The 13,735-nt window shown below is 62.1% G+C and overlaps 1 protein-coding gene across 1 annotated transcript in view; it reads right to left on the reverse strand.

The window, feature by feature from the left end:
* Positions 1-314: 314 nt before the first annotated feature.
* ATP1A1 (ATPase Na+/K+ transporting subunit alpha 1) overlaps positions 315-13,735 on the reverse strand; it is a 74,766-nt gene continuing 61,345 nt past the window's right edge. The window contains 12 exon segments of the mRNA XM_075592962.1: positions 315-1,253; positions 1,842-1,933; positions 2,271-2,372; positions 2,793-2,923; positions 3,120-3,265; positions 3,557-3,680; positions 4,317-4,497; positions 7,110-7,267; positions 7,736-7,886; positions 10,711-10,847; positions 11,478-11,515; positions 11,518-11,652. Coding sequence (XP_075449077.1) covers positions 1,225-1,253; positions 1,842-1,933; positions 2,271-2,372; positions 2,793-2,923; positions 3,120-3,265; positions 3,557-3,680; positions 4,317-4,497; positions 7,110-7,267; positions 7,736-7,886; positions 10,711-10,847; positions 11,478-11,515; positions 11,518-11,652 — 1,424 coding nt within the window. The 3' untranslated portion in view covers positions 315-1,224.

Genomic DNA, 13,735 nt, shown 5'->3' on the forward strand with positions numbered 1-13,735 from the left:
AGTGAAAAATCTAAATAGTGTAATCTTATAAAGCACTGAAAAGAAACCCAGGAAATTAAACGGTGGAACAGCTCGCGCCCGGTATGAAGAACAGCTCCGCGTGATCTTCGGACGGCAGGATATTCCAGAGAGGGAAGGACTAAATATGGCGATGCTTGTGCAGACAGGAAGGAAAGTCCCTGTATAAGGACTGCGTGGTATACACAGTAGCTCTCCTGTCACTTAGATCAGGTAGATCCCTGATCCGGCGTGGTGAATGCTTGTTGCTGTACCAATAGATCTCGCGAAAATAGAAAATACCAAACAATAGTGTAGACAGTCTACAATTTTATAAAGGTAAAAGCTATAAACATCAAGATGTGCGCTCACAACTGGAACAAATATGCGCATGTAATAACAAACAGGGCTCTCGTGATGCGCGTGGTCTCCGCCGCTGGTGCTGGCTTTCTGCGTCCCTAATGACCTCAGTGTCACTTCTTCCCGGAAATGGAGTCAGTCCGTGGAATCAAACTCAACGCGTTTCGCCGACCACTTCAGGATTTAAGCTAGCAAGAACAACCCAATATAACCGGCCTGGAGAGATTCAGCAGCCGACGCAGGCGTGTTTCTGTAGAATAGGTACCGCTCCAGTCTTTACCTGGCTCATTAGGGGTTTTTTGTTTTTAAACGACATTTCCTATAAACTGAATAAACAGCCCAAATCCAAGATGACGCTTCTAAGTCCCTCCTGAGACACGCCAACGAGGCGCCTCATCTTCAGTGAGCTACCGAAACTGGGAAATGAAGCCCATATATTCCCTGCTTAAAAGGGATTCCTGGAGCTCCTTCTCAGCGAGTCCGGGAGCTGGCAGCCGCCTCCCTGAGAGGAGCATGAAGATTTAGGTTTACATTTTTGCCTGCCCCTTGGGGACAAACCCAAGACCTTCTCCACCGGAACTAACCCCATAAACAAGACAGGAGTGACCTCCTCAAATCCGCCTTTATTTGTAAAAACGCAGATATATAAAACATCTTTTTCGGATGCACTCCCCTTACAAAAACTAAAACAGAGAAGGCACAATGAACTCTGTACAGGACGCACACAGGCGAAACTGCGCCCCTCGCCAAACGCATCTCTTCCACGGAAACAGGCCGAGCCGGACAGGTGCACGCAGGGAATGAGGGGGAGCAGGCAGACGGGAAGGGAGCGGGAGTGAAGTGAAATGTCGGGACAAACAGCAGGCATTAATAATAAGTCTCCTTCTCCACCCAACCTGGAAAGGAAGCAGAGACAAGCGTCAGACAAACCCGGGACACTGCCGTGGCGCCCACGCCAGTCAAACCCAAACCCTGGACATGTCAGTGGCGCCCATGTCAGTCAAACCTGGGACATGTTAGTGGTGCACATGTCAGTGGCGCCCACGTAAGTCAAACCAAAACCCGGGACACGTCAGTGGCACCCACGTCAATCAAACCCGGGACACGTCAGTGGCGCCCATGTCAATCAAACCCGGGACACGTCAGTGGCGCCCACATAAGTCAAACCAAACCCTGGACACTGCAGTGACGCCCACGTCAAACTCGGGACACGGCCGTGGCGCCCACGTCAGCCAAACCCGACACGACAGTGGCGCCCAGGTCAAACCAAGGACACGGCCGTGGCGCCCATGTCAGCCAAACCCAAACCCAGGACACGGCCGTGGCGCCCATGTCAGCCAAACCCGAGACACGGCAGTGGTGCCCGAGTCACACCCAAACCCGGGACATGTGTGCGAGGGCAGCGAGAGGAAACACAGCAGGGCTCAGCAAGATGTGGCAAGTTGTCCAAGTCACATGACTTGTGATGGCTGCCATATACTCACCACCAGGGCTGCGCCGGATAATCAGCTTGCGGATTTCATCATATACAAAGATGAGTAGCGAGTATGGGAAGGCACAGAACCACCAGGTTGGCCTGTGAGGAAAGAAAATAAACAGATTATAAATGAGCCATTATAACCAGGCACAAACCAAAACCCCCAGCCGCCCTCGCCAACCTCACAGGAGCGCCGCTCGCCCAAAGGAAGCTGGAGAATACGTGTTCAGGTTCCATGCAAGACCTCCCAGCTCCCCCAGAGAGGAGATTACATGCATCTCGCAGGCGATAAAGCCCTTTTCTATAGTGAGCTGAGATCACCAGGCATTTCTGCCATTGACCCCATGCGACACTGGAAAAAGGACACCGTGTACGGGCCATGCCCGACCCGATTAACCCCATGTGACAGCTGGGGGAATAGGAAGAGGCCTCTTACTTGAGTGGGTACATGCGCAGTGCCACGTCCATCCCTGGGCAGTACGACAGGAAAGCCGCCAGGGCCGTCTCTTCAAAGAGCCCGAATATCAGGATCTTGTTCCTAGTTGGGTGGAGGAAAAAAAGGGTCAGGTCTTCTTCCCGCTCTGGTCAACAGCAGTCACTGCAGGCCCCAAGCCCAAAAATAAGTGCCCTCCTGTCTCAACGCAATCTTAACAATAACCCAATTACTGCTATTACAGCAGGAACGCCCCTCCCAGCAGCGAGGCCCACACTGCTCAGCATTAGGGCGGACACTCAGTCCCAGTAACATCTCACTCACTTCATGCAGTGCGAGCCTCACTGCTCAGCATTAGGGCGGACACTCAGTCCCAGTAACATCTCACTCACTTCATGCCGTGAGCCTCACTGCTCGGCATTAGGACGGACACTCTGTGCCAGTAACATCTCACTCACTTCATGCCGTGAGCCTCACTGCTCAGCATTAGGACGGACACTCAGTGCCAGTAACAATCGCACTCACTTCATGCCCTGCTGGAACACAGAGTTTTTCCTGGTCTTGCAGATTATTAAGTCAGCCCATTGTACCACCACGATGCTGACAAAGAACGAGGTGTGGCATGTGAACTCCACGATCTTCCGCTGCTCGTATGTCTACAAGGAAGGATTCAGTTACAGAATGCCAAGCTCACACTGTGATAATACGCACCCAGTCCTGCAAACTAAGCCCCGGGAAGCTGCCCGAAGCCCTGTCCCACATCCCTACTCACACTGCTGCCCGTAGCAGTGTCCCACATCCTCACTCACCCAAAGCACTGCCCACTCACCCACAACCCTGTCCCACACTCACCCACTGCTGCCCGTAGCTGTCTTCCACATCGTTCACCCAGCGGTCGTCCCAGTTCACTCGGATCCCGAGTAGAGTCGACGGCAGGAAGCCGTTCTCTGCCAGGATCACAAAGTATGTGAAGAAGCCGCCCAGGGCCTGGATCATACCTGGGGGGGGGGAGAGGGGGAGAAGTCACAAGGGAGCTGGGACAACGAGGAGCCTGGCACAGGCGCTGCACCCCCAGAGAACAGCAGCCAGAGAGCAGCGGGGAGACAAAGGGCACGGTCTGAGCTGCGGTTATCACAAGTGTCAGCTCTTCAATTGTAAGCTCTGCAGGTCAGAATCTAACCAGTGTTATGAAGGGTCTTCAAGTGTAAAGACTCATCCAAGAGCCCGTGGTGGGCAGATTGGATCAGACCGTCTCAGAACGCACGCAGAACACAGGCGCCAGCACCTACCGATCTGCCCGTACGCCATACTAATCAGTCTCTCGTTCACAAGCTTGTCTGTCTTGGGGTTTCTGGGCTGTCTCTTCATGATGTCGCTCTCAGCTTGTTCATAAGCCAGAGAGATAGCAGGGACCTGGAAAGAGAAGGTGTTTAACACATACTCCATATGAAAGTACTCCTATACACTGGCGGGGAGTCAGTCCCCATGGCTGCCACATCCTCCTATACACTGGCGGGGAGTCCGTCCCCATGGCTGCCACATCCTCCTATACACTGGCGGGGAGTCCGTCCCCATGGCTGCCACATCCTCCTATACACTGGCGGGGAGTCCGTCCCCATGGCTGCCACATCCTCCTATACACTGGCGGGGAGTCCGTCCCCATGGCTGCCACATCCTCCTATACACTGGCGGGGAGTCAGTGCCCATGGCTGCCACATCCTCCTATACAAGCTTCTTCATGTATATATTGTCACATTGGAGTTGTGGCGCAGTGTACGTGTGTGGTTGTGGGTACACAAGCTTTAATTTGTAATCGGACCCCCAATACATATGGAGGTGTCTCCCATACACCGACTCCAGCTACCTGCGGGGGGCCGGTGTTCTGTGAGTAACGGCGTTACACATTTATGGTGCTCGCGAGCAGGAGGCCTGACGCAATAACTCTTCACATGTGTGAGCAGGGTTATAGTATTAATGCTGATGGGATATATCTGCTTGGCGAGCAGGAGGAGAGTATTAATGCTGCAGCAGTGAGGCCCGTGTGCTCACCATGTCAGTGCCCAGGTCAATACACAGGATGGTGACTGTCCCCAGTGGGAGTGGGATGTTGGCGATGATGAAGATGAGGAAGGGGGTGATCTCGGGGATGTTACTGGTCAGAGTGTATGCGATGGACTTCTTCAGGTTGTCAAAGATCAGACGACCTGAAAGAGGGAAGAAGGAGTTAAATCTCAGCCAGCAACGTAATGCTGCAAGGGCGGCACTATCAGAGACACCAGGGTACAAGTTATCCCTCCAACACCGAGCACACTGATGGGTCTACCAACGTTAGAAATTAGACAACTCAGCCATAACCGTTAGAAAGATCCTTATATAAAACATGAGGGCCCACCTGGGCGCTCAAAAAATGTCTCCATATCTAGAGCCCAACGGGTACAGAACATGTCCATACACTGCCCCCGAGTGCCAGCTTCCCCGGGTACAGAACATGTCCATACACTGCCCCCGAGTGCCAGCTTCCCCGGGTACAGAACATGTCCATACACTGCCCCCGAGTGCCAGCTTCCCCGGGTACAGAACATGCCCATACACTGCCCCCGAGTGCCAGCTTCCCCGGGTACAGAACATGTCCATACACTGCCCCCGAGTGCCAGCTTCCCCGGGTACAGAACATGTCCATACACTTCCCTGAGTGCCAGCTTCCCCGGGTACAGAACATGTCCATACACTGCCCCCGAGTGCCAGCTTCCCCGGGTACAGAACATGTCCATACACTGCCCCCGAGTGCCAGCTTCCCCGGGTACAGAACATGTCCATACACTGCCCCCGAGTGCCAGCTTCCCCGGGTACAGAACATGTCCATACACTGCCCCCGAGTGCCAGCATCCCCGGGTACAGTACATGTCCATACACTGCCCCCGAGTGCCAGCTTCCCCGGGTACAGAACATGTCCATACACTGCCCCCGAGTGCCAGCTTCCCCGGGTACAGAACATGTCCATACACTGCCCCCGAGTGCCAGCATCCCCGGGTACAGAACATGTCCATACACTTCCCCGAGTGCCAGCATCCCCGGGTACAGAACATGTCCATACACTGCCCCCGAGTGCCAGCTTCCCCGGGTACAGAACATGTCCATACACTGCCCCCGAGTGCCAGCTTCCCCGGGTACAGAACATGTCCATACACTGCCCCCGAGTGCCAGCATCCCCGGGTACAGAACATGTCCATACACTTCCCTGAGTGCCAGCTTCCCCGGGTACAGAACATGTCCATACACTTCCCTGAGTGCCAGCTTCCCCGGGTACAGAACATGTCCATACACTGCCCCCGAGTGCCAGCTTCCCCGGGTACAGAACATGTCCATACACTGCCCCCGAGTGCCAGCTTCCCCGGGTACAGAACATGTCCATACACTGCCCTCGAGTGCCAGCTTCCCCGGGTACAGAACATGTCCATACACTGCCCCCGAGTGCCAGCTTCCCCGGGTACAGAACATGTCCATACACTGCCCCCGAGTGCCAGCTTCCCCGGGTACAGAACATGTCCATACACTTCCCTGAGTGCCAGCTTCCCCGGGTACAGAACATGTCCATACACTGCCCCCGAGTGCCAGCTTCCCCGGGTACAGAACATGTCCATACACTGCCCCCGAGTGCCAGCTTCCCCGGGTACAGAACATGTCCATACACTGCCCTCGAGTGCCAGCTTCCCCGGGTACAGAACATGTCCATACACTGCCCTGAGTGCCAGCTTCCCCGGGTACAGAACATGTCCATACACTGCCCTCGAGTGCCAGCTTCCCCGGGTACAGAACATGTCCATACACTGCCCCCGAGTGCCAGCTTCCCCGGGTACAGAACATGTCCATACACTGCCCCCGAGTGCCAGCTTCCCCGGGTACAGAACATGTCCATACACTGCCCCCGAGTGCCAGCTTCCCCGGGTACAGAACATGTCCATACACTGCCCCAGAGTGCCAGCTTCCCCGGGTACAGAACATGTCCATACACTGCCCCCGAGTGCCAGCTTCCCCGGGTACAGAACATGTCCATACACTTCCCTGAGTGCCAGCTTCCCCGGGTACAGAACATGTCCATACACTTCCCTGAGTGCCAGCTTCCCCGGGTACAGAACATGTCCATACACTGCCCCCGAGTGCCAGCTTCCCCGGGTACAGAACATGTCCATACACTGCCCCCGAGTGCCAGCATCCCCGGGTACAGAACATGTCCATACACTGCCCCCGAGTGCCAGCTTCCCCGAGTACAGAACATGTCCATACACTGCCCCCGAGTGCCAGCATCCCCGGGTACAGAACATGTCCATACACTGCCCCCGAGTGCCAGCTTCCCCGGGTACAGAACATGTCCATACACTGCCCCCGAGTGCCAGCTCCCCGGGTACAGAACATGTCCATACACTGCCCCCGAGTGCCAGCTTCCCCGGGTACAGAACATGTCCATACACTTCCCTGAGTGCCAGCATCCCCGGGTACAGAACATGTCCATACACTGCCCCCGAGTGCCAGCTTCCCCGGGTACAGAACATGTCCATACACTGCCCCCGAGTGCCAGCATCCCCGGGTACAGAACATGTCCATACACTGCCCCCGAGTGCCAGCTTCCCCGGGTACAGAACATGTCCATACACTGCCCCCGAGTGCCAGCTTCCCCGGGTACAGAACATGTCCATACACTTCCCTGAGTGCCAGCTTCCCCGGGTACAGAACATGTCCATACACTTCCCTGAGTGCCAGCTTCCCCGGGTACAGAACATGTCCATACACTTCCCTGAGTGCCAGCATCCCCGGGTACAGCCGGGAGCCCTCACCTTCTTCCACCCGGTGACGATGGAAGCAAAGTTATCATCCAGCAGGATCATGTCAGCCGCCTGCTTGGAGACGTCCGAGCCAGAGATACCCATCGCAATCCCAATATCGGCCTTCTTCAGAGCGGGGGAATCATTCACACCGTCTCCCGTCACGGCCACAATGGCACCCTGTGAGAAACGCAACATGAAGACACCTAGCAAAGCCCAAACAGAACCAATCCTTTACATAAAGCCCAGAACCAAGCAGTATCCCACACGAACGTGCATTACACGAGCAGTGTCGGGATAGTTCTGCAAACAGCCCAGATCCCCCCGGGGTGATATCCTGTGCCCGGCCCCTCGCTGCCCCCCTAGTTCTGCACACAGATCCCCCACGGTGATATCCTGTGCCCGGCCCCTCGCTGCCCCCCTAGTTCTGCACACAGATCCCCCCGGGGTGATATCCTGTGCCCAGCCCCTCGCTGCCCCCTAGTTCTGCACACAGGTCCCCCGGGGTGATATCCTGTGCCCAGCCCCTCGCTGCCCCCCGGGGGGATACCCTGTGCCCGGCCCCTCGCTGCCCCCCCGGGGTGATACCCTATGCCCGGCCCCTCGCTACCCCCCCGGGGGGATACCGTGCCAGGTCCCGGTGCTCACCTGACGCTGACAGCCTTCCACAATGATGAGTTTCTGCTGGGGGGAGGTCCTGGCGAACACGATCTCCGTGTGGTATCTCAGGATGTCGTCCATCTGCTCGGCGGCCATGTCCTTCAGGTCTGAGCCGTGGATCACACAGGCCTTTGCATCTCTGGGGGGGGGGGAGACCAGCAGGGTCATACGCTGCAGACCCCACCACAATAAAGTCCCACCCGGCACCCCACAAACCCTACAGAGTGGCATCTACACGAGTCACGGGACCCCAAATAAGCCCGGGGGCCCCACGCGGCAGGCCCAGCGGAGGTTGCCCGGTAGGAGACGGTTGCACGTGACATTGCCCGGGGGGCCCCCACGCGGCAGGGCCAGCGGAGGTTGCCCGGTAGGAGACGGTTGCACATGTGACGTTGCCCGGGGGGCCCCCACGCGGCAGGCCCAGCGGAGGTTGCCCGGTAGGAGACGGTTGCACGTGACATTGCCCGGGGGCCCCCACGCGGCAGGCCCAGCGGAGGTTGCCCGGTAGGAGACGGTTGCACGTGACATTGCCCGGGGGGCCCCCACGCGGCAGGCCCAGCGGAGGTTGCCCGGTAGGAGACGGTTGCACATGTGACGTTGCCCGGGGGCCCCACGCGGCAGGCCCAGCGGAGGTTGCCCGGTAGGAGACGGTTGCACGCGACGTTGCCCGGGGGGCCCCCACGCGGCAGGCCCAGCGGAGGTTGCTCGGTAGGAGACGGTTGCACGTGACGTTGCCCGGGGCCCCACGCGGCAGCCCAGCGGAGGTTGCCCGGTAGGAGACGGTTGCACGTGACGTTGCCCGGGGGGCCCCCACGCGGCAGGCCCAGCGGAGGTTGCCCGGTAGGAGACGGTTTGCACGTGACATTGCCCGGGGGCCCCCACGCGGCAGGCCAGCGGAGGTTGCCCGGTAGGAGACGGTTGCACATGTGACGTTCCCGGGGGGCCCCCACGCGGCAGGCCCAGCGGAGGTTGCCCGGTAGGAGACGGTTGCACGTTACGTTGCCCGGGGGGCCCCACGCGGCAGGCCCAGCGGAGGTTGCTCGGTAGAGACGGTTGCACATGTGACGTTGCCCGGGGCCCCACGCGGCAGGCCCAGCGGAGGTTGCCCGGTAGGAGACGGTTTGCACGTGACATTGCCCGGGGGGGCCCCCCACGCGGCAGGCCCAGCAGAGGTTGCCCGGTAGGAGACGGTTGCACATGTGACGTTGCCCGGGGGGGCCCCACGCGGCAGGCCCAGCGGAGGTTGCCCGGTAGGAGACGGTTGCACATGTGACGTTGCCCGGGGCCCCACGCGGCAGGCCCAGCGGAGGTTGCCCGGTAGGAGACGGTTGCACATGTGACGTTGCCCGGGGGGCCCCCACGCGGCAGGCCCAGCGGAGGTTGCCCGGTAGGAGACGGTTGCACATGTGACGTTGCCCGGGGCCCACGCGGCAGGCCCCAGCGGAGGTTGCCCGGTAGGAGACGGTTTGCACATGTGACGTTGCCCGGGGGGCCCCCACGCAGCAGGCCCAGCGGAGGTTGCCCGGTAGGAGACGGTTGCACATGTGACGTTGCCCGGGGGGCCCCCACGCGGCAGGCCCAGCGGAGGTTGCCCGGTAGGAGACGGTTTGCACGTTACGTTGCCCGGGGGCCCCCACGCGGCAGGCCCAGCGGAGGTTGCCCGGTAGGAGACCGTTGCACGTTACGTTGCCCGGGGGGCCCCCACGCGGCAGGCCCAGCGGAGGTTGCCGGTAGGAGGACTGTTGCACGCGACGTTGCCCGGGGGGCCCCCACGCGGCAGGCCCAGCGGAGGTTGCTCGGTAGGAGACGGTTGCACGTTACGTTGCCCGGGGCCCCCACGCGGCAGGCCCAGCGGAGGTTGCCCGGTAGGAGACGGTTGCACATGTGACGTTGCCCGGGGGCCCCCACGCGGCAGGCCCAGCGGAGGTTGCCCGGTAGGAGACTGTTGCACGTTACGTTGCCCGGGGGCCCCCACGCGGCAGGCCCAGCGGAGGTTGCTCGGTAGGAGACGGTTGCACGCGACGTTGCCCGGGGGCCCCCACGCGGCAGGGCCAGCGGAGGTTGCCCGGTAGGAGACGGTTGCACGTTACGTTGCCCGGGGGCCCCACGCGGCAGGCCCAGCGGAGGTTGCCCGGTAGGAGACTGTTGCACGCGACGTTGCCCGGGGGGCCCCACGCGGCAGGCCCAGCGGAGGTTGCTCGGTAGGAGACGGTTGCACGTTACGTTGCCCGGGGCCCCCACGCGGCAGGCCCAGCGGAGGTTGCCCGGTAGGAGACGGTTGCACATGTGACGTTGCCCGGGGGGCCCCCACGCGGCAGGCCCAGCGGAGGTTGCCCGGTAGGAGACGGTTGCACGTTACGTTGCCCGGGGCCCCACGCGGCAGGCCCAGCGGAGGTTGCCCGGTAGGAGACGGTTGCACATGTGACGTTGCCCGGGGGGCCCCCACGCGGCAGGCCCAGCGGAGGTTGCCCGGTAGGAGACGGTTGCACGTTACGTTGCCCGGGGCCCCACGCGGCAGGCCCAGCGGAGGTTGCCCGGTGGGAAACGGCTGCACATGTGACGTTGCCCGGGGCCCCACGCGGCAGGCCCAGCGGAGGTTGCCCGGTAGGAGACGGTTGCACGTTACGTTGCCCGGGGGCCCCCACACGGCAGGCCCAGCGGAGGTTGCCCGGTAGGAGACGGTTGCACATGTGACGTTGCCCGGGGCCCCCACGCGGCAGGCCCAGCGGAGGTTGCCCGGTGGGAGACGGTTGCACGTGACGTTGCCCGGGGCCCCACGCGGCAGGCCCAGCGGAGGTTGCCCGGTAGGAGACGGTTGCACATGTGACGTTGCCCGGGGGGCCCCCACACGGCAGGGCCAGCGGAGGTTGCCCGGTAGGAGACGGCTGCACATGTTACGTTGCCCGGGGCCCCCACACGGCAGGGCCAGCGGAGGTTGCCCGGTGGGAAACGGCTGCACATACCTGGGGTTGACCTGGTTCACTGGGATGTTGAGTCTGGCGGCGATGTCCTCCTCGGTCTCATTCCCCTCGGAGATTATGCCCACACCCTTGGCGATGGCCTTGGCAGTGATGGGATGGTCACCTGTCACCATGATAACCTGCAAGGGGGAAGGAGAGGGAAATGGGGGGAAGGAGAGGGAAATGGGGGGAAGGGAGAGGGAAATGGGGGGAAGGAGAGGGAAATGGGGGAAGGGAGAGGGAAATGGGGGGGAAGGGAGAGGGAAATGGGGGGAAGGGAGAGGGAAATGGGGGGGATAGGGAGAGGGAGAGGGAAAATGGGGGGAAGGGAGAGGGAAATGGGGGGGAAGGGAGAGGGAGAGGGAAATGGGGGAAGGGAGAGGGGAGAGGGAAATGGGGGGAAGGGAGAGGGAAATGGGGGGAAGGGAGAGGGAATGGGGGGAAGGGAGAGGGAAATGGGGGGAAGGGAGAGGAGAGGGAAATGGGGGAAGGGAGAGGGAAATGGGGGGAAGGGAGAGGGAAATGGGGGGAAGGGAGAGGGAAATGGGGGGAAGGGAGAGGGAAATGGGGGGAATGTAGTTTAAGTGTCAGACTCCAACCCTGGGCTCCCCCCAGCAAGGTTCTGCATCAGCCCCCCGCCCCCCCCAGCAAGGTTCTGCAACAGCCCCCGCCCCCCCAGCAAGGTTCTGCATCAGCCCCCCGCCCCCCCCAGCGAGGTTCTGCAACAGTACGCCCCCCCCCCCTCTCCAGGTTCTGCATTGGGGGCTCACCTTAATGCCGGCGCTGCGGCACTTTCCCACGGCGTCCGCACCGCGGCCCGGGGAGGGTCTATCATGGAGATCAGCCCCACGAAGCACAGGTTCTCCGTGGTGAAGTTCACCTCGTCCGTGTCAAACTGGAACCCGTCCGGGTACTGGTCATCGGGCATGCTCAAGTGGCAGAATCCTGGGGCAGAGGGCAGGACGTGAGCGCAACGCGCCATGAGCGGTCCCCCCGCGGCGAGCGTCAGACCCGTCCCCCCGCGGCTAAGCGTCACAACGGCAGCCCGTCCCCCCGCGGCGAGCGTCAGCCCGTCCCCCCGCGGCTAGCGTCACAACGGCAGCCCGTCCCCCCGCCGCTAGCGTCAATACGGCAGCCGTCCCCCCGCCGCTAGCGTCAATACGGCAGCCCGCCCCCCTGCCGCTAGCCAGAACATACATAACCAGCAGCAGTAGTTGCCACAGAGGTCCCCCTCTCCGCCCCGCCCCCCCCCACAGAGGTCCCCCTCTCCGCCCCGCCCCCCCACAGAGGTCCCCCTCTCGCCCCGCCCCCCCCACAGAGGTCCCCCTCTCCGCCCCGCCCCCCCCACAGAGGTCCCCCTCTCCGCCCCGCCCCCCCCACAGAGGTCCCCCTCTCCGCCCCGCCCCCCCCACAGAGGTCCCCCTCTCCGCCCCGCCCCCCCACAGAGGTCCCCCTCTCCGCCCCGCCCCCCCCACAGAGGTCCCCCTCTCCGCCCCCGCCCCCCCCCACAGAGGTCCCCCTCTCCGCCCCGCCCCCCCCCACAGAGGTCCCCCTCTCCGCCCCGCCCCCCCCCCACAGAGGTCCCCTCTCCGCCCCGCCCCCCCCACAGAGGTCCCCCTCTCCGCCCCGCCCCCCCCACAGAGGTCCCCCTCTCCGCCCCGCCCCCCCCACAGAGGTCCCCCTCTCCGCCCCGCCCCCCCCACAGAGGTCCCCCTCTCCGCCCCGCCCCCCCACAGAGGTCCCCCTCTCCGCCCGCCCCCCCACAGAGGTCCCCCTCTCCGCCCCCCCCTCTCCACCCAGTCCCCCCTCTCCACCCAGTCCCCCCTCTCCACCAGTCCCCCCTCTCCACCCAGTCCCCCCCTCTCCACCCAGTCCCCCCCTCTCCACCCAGTCCCCCCCTCTCCACCCAGTCCCCCCTCTCCACCCAGTCCCCCCCTCTCCACCCAGTCCCCCCCTCTCCACCCAGTCCCCCCCTCTCCACCCAGTCCCCCCCTCTCCACCCAGTCCCCCCTCTCCACCCAGTCCCCCCCTCTCCACCCAGTCCCCCCCTCTCACCCAGTCCCCCCCTCTCCACCCAGTCCCCCTCCACCAGTCCCCTCCACCAGTCCCCCCCTCTCCACCCAGTCCCCCCCTCTCCCAGTCCCCCCTCTCCACCAGTCCCCCCCTCTCACCAGTCCCCCCTCTCCACCCAGTCCCCCCACTCACCCAGTCCCCCCACTCACCCAGTCCCCCCCACTCACCCAGTCCCCCCCACTCACCCAGTCCCCCCCACTCACACCAGTCCCCCCACTCACCGAGCACCCTCTCCCCCTGTCCCCCCAGCTCCAGGTAGGCGTTTTGGAAGGAGTCCTTCAGCTCTTCGTCCAGCGGCACTTCCTTGCCCTGTCTGCAGGATGGTGGTACAGCGGTCCAGGATGCGCTCGGGGGCGCCCTTCATCACCAGAAGGTGGTGCCCCTCGGAGGGGTCGGCGTTCTTGTGTACAGACAGCTGGGGGTGAAACAGGGGAAGGGTCAGTACGGGGGTGGGACAGGGAAGGGTCAGTACGGGGGGGTGGGACAGGGGAAGGGTCGGTACGGGGGGGGGACAGGGGAAGGGTCGGTACAGGGGTGGGACAGGGGAAGGGTCGGTACAGGGGTGGGACAGGGGAAGGGTCGGTACAGGGGTGGGACAGGGGAAGGTCGGTACAGGGGTGGGACAGGGGAAGGGTCGGTACTGGGGTGGGACAGGGGAAGGGTCGGTACTGGGGAAGGGTCAGTACTGGGGTGGGACAGGGGAAGGGTCAGTACTGGGGTGGGACAGGGAAGGGTCAGTACCTGGGGTGGGACAAGGGAAGGGTCAGTACTGGGGTGGGACAAGGGAAGGGTCAGTACTGGGGTGGGACAAGGGAAGGGTCAGTACTGGGGTGGACAGGGAAGGGTCAGTACTGGGGTGGGACAGGGGAAGGGTCAGAGTACTGGGGTGGACAGGGAAGGGTCAGTACTGGGGTGGGGACAGGGAAGGGTCAGTACTGGGGTGGGACAGGGAAGG

This window comes from Ascaphus truei, chromosome 3 (genome assembly GCF_040206685.1).
Source record: "Ascaphus truei isolate aAscTru1 chromosome 3, aAscTru1.hap1, whole genome shotgun sequence".
NCBI classification, from domain to species: domain Eukaryota; kingdom Metazoa; phylum Chordata; class Amphibia; order Anura; family Ascaphidae; genus Ascaphus; species Ascaphus truei.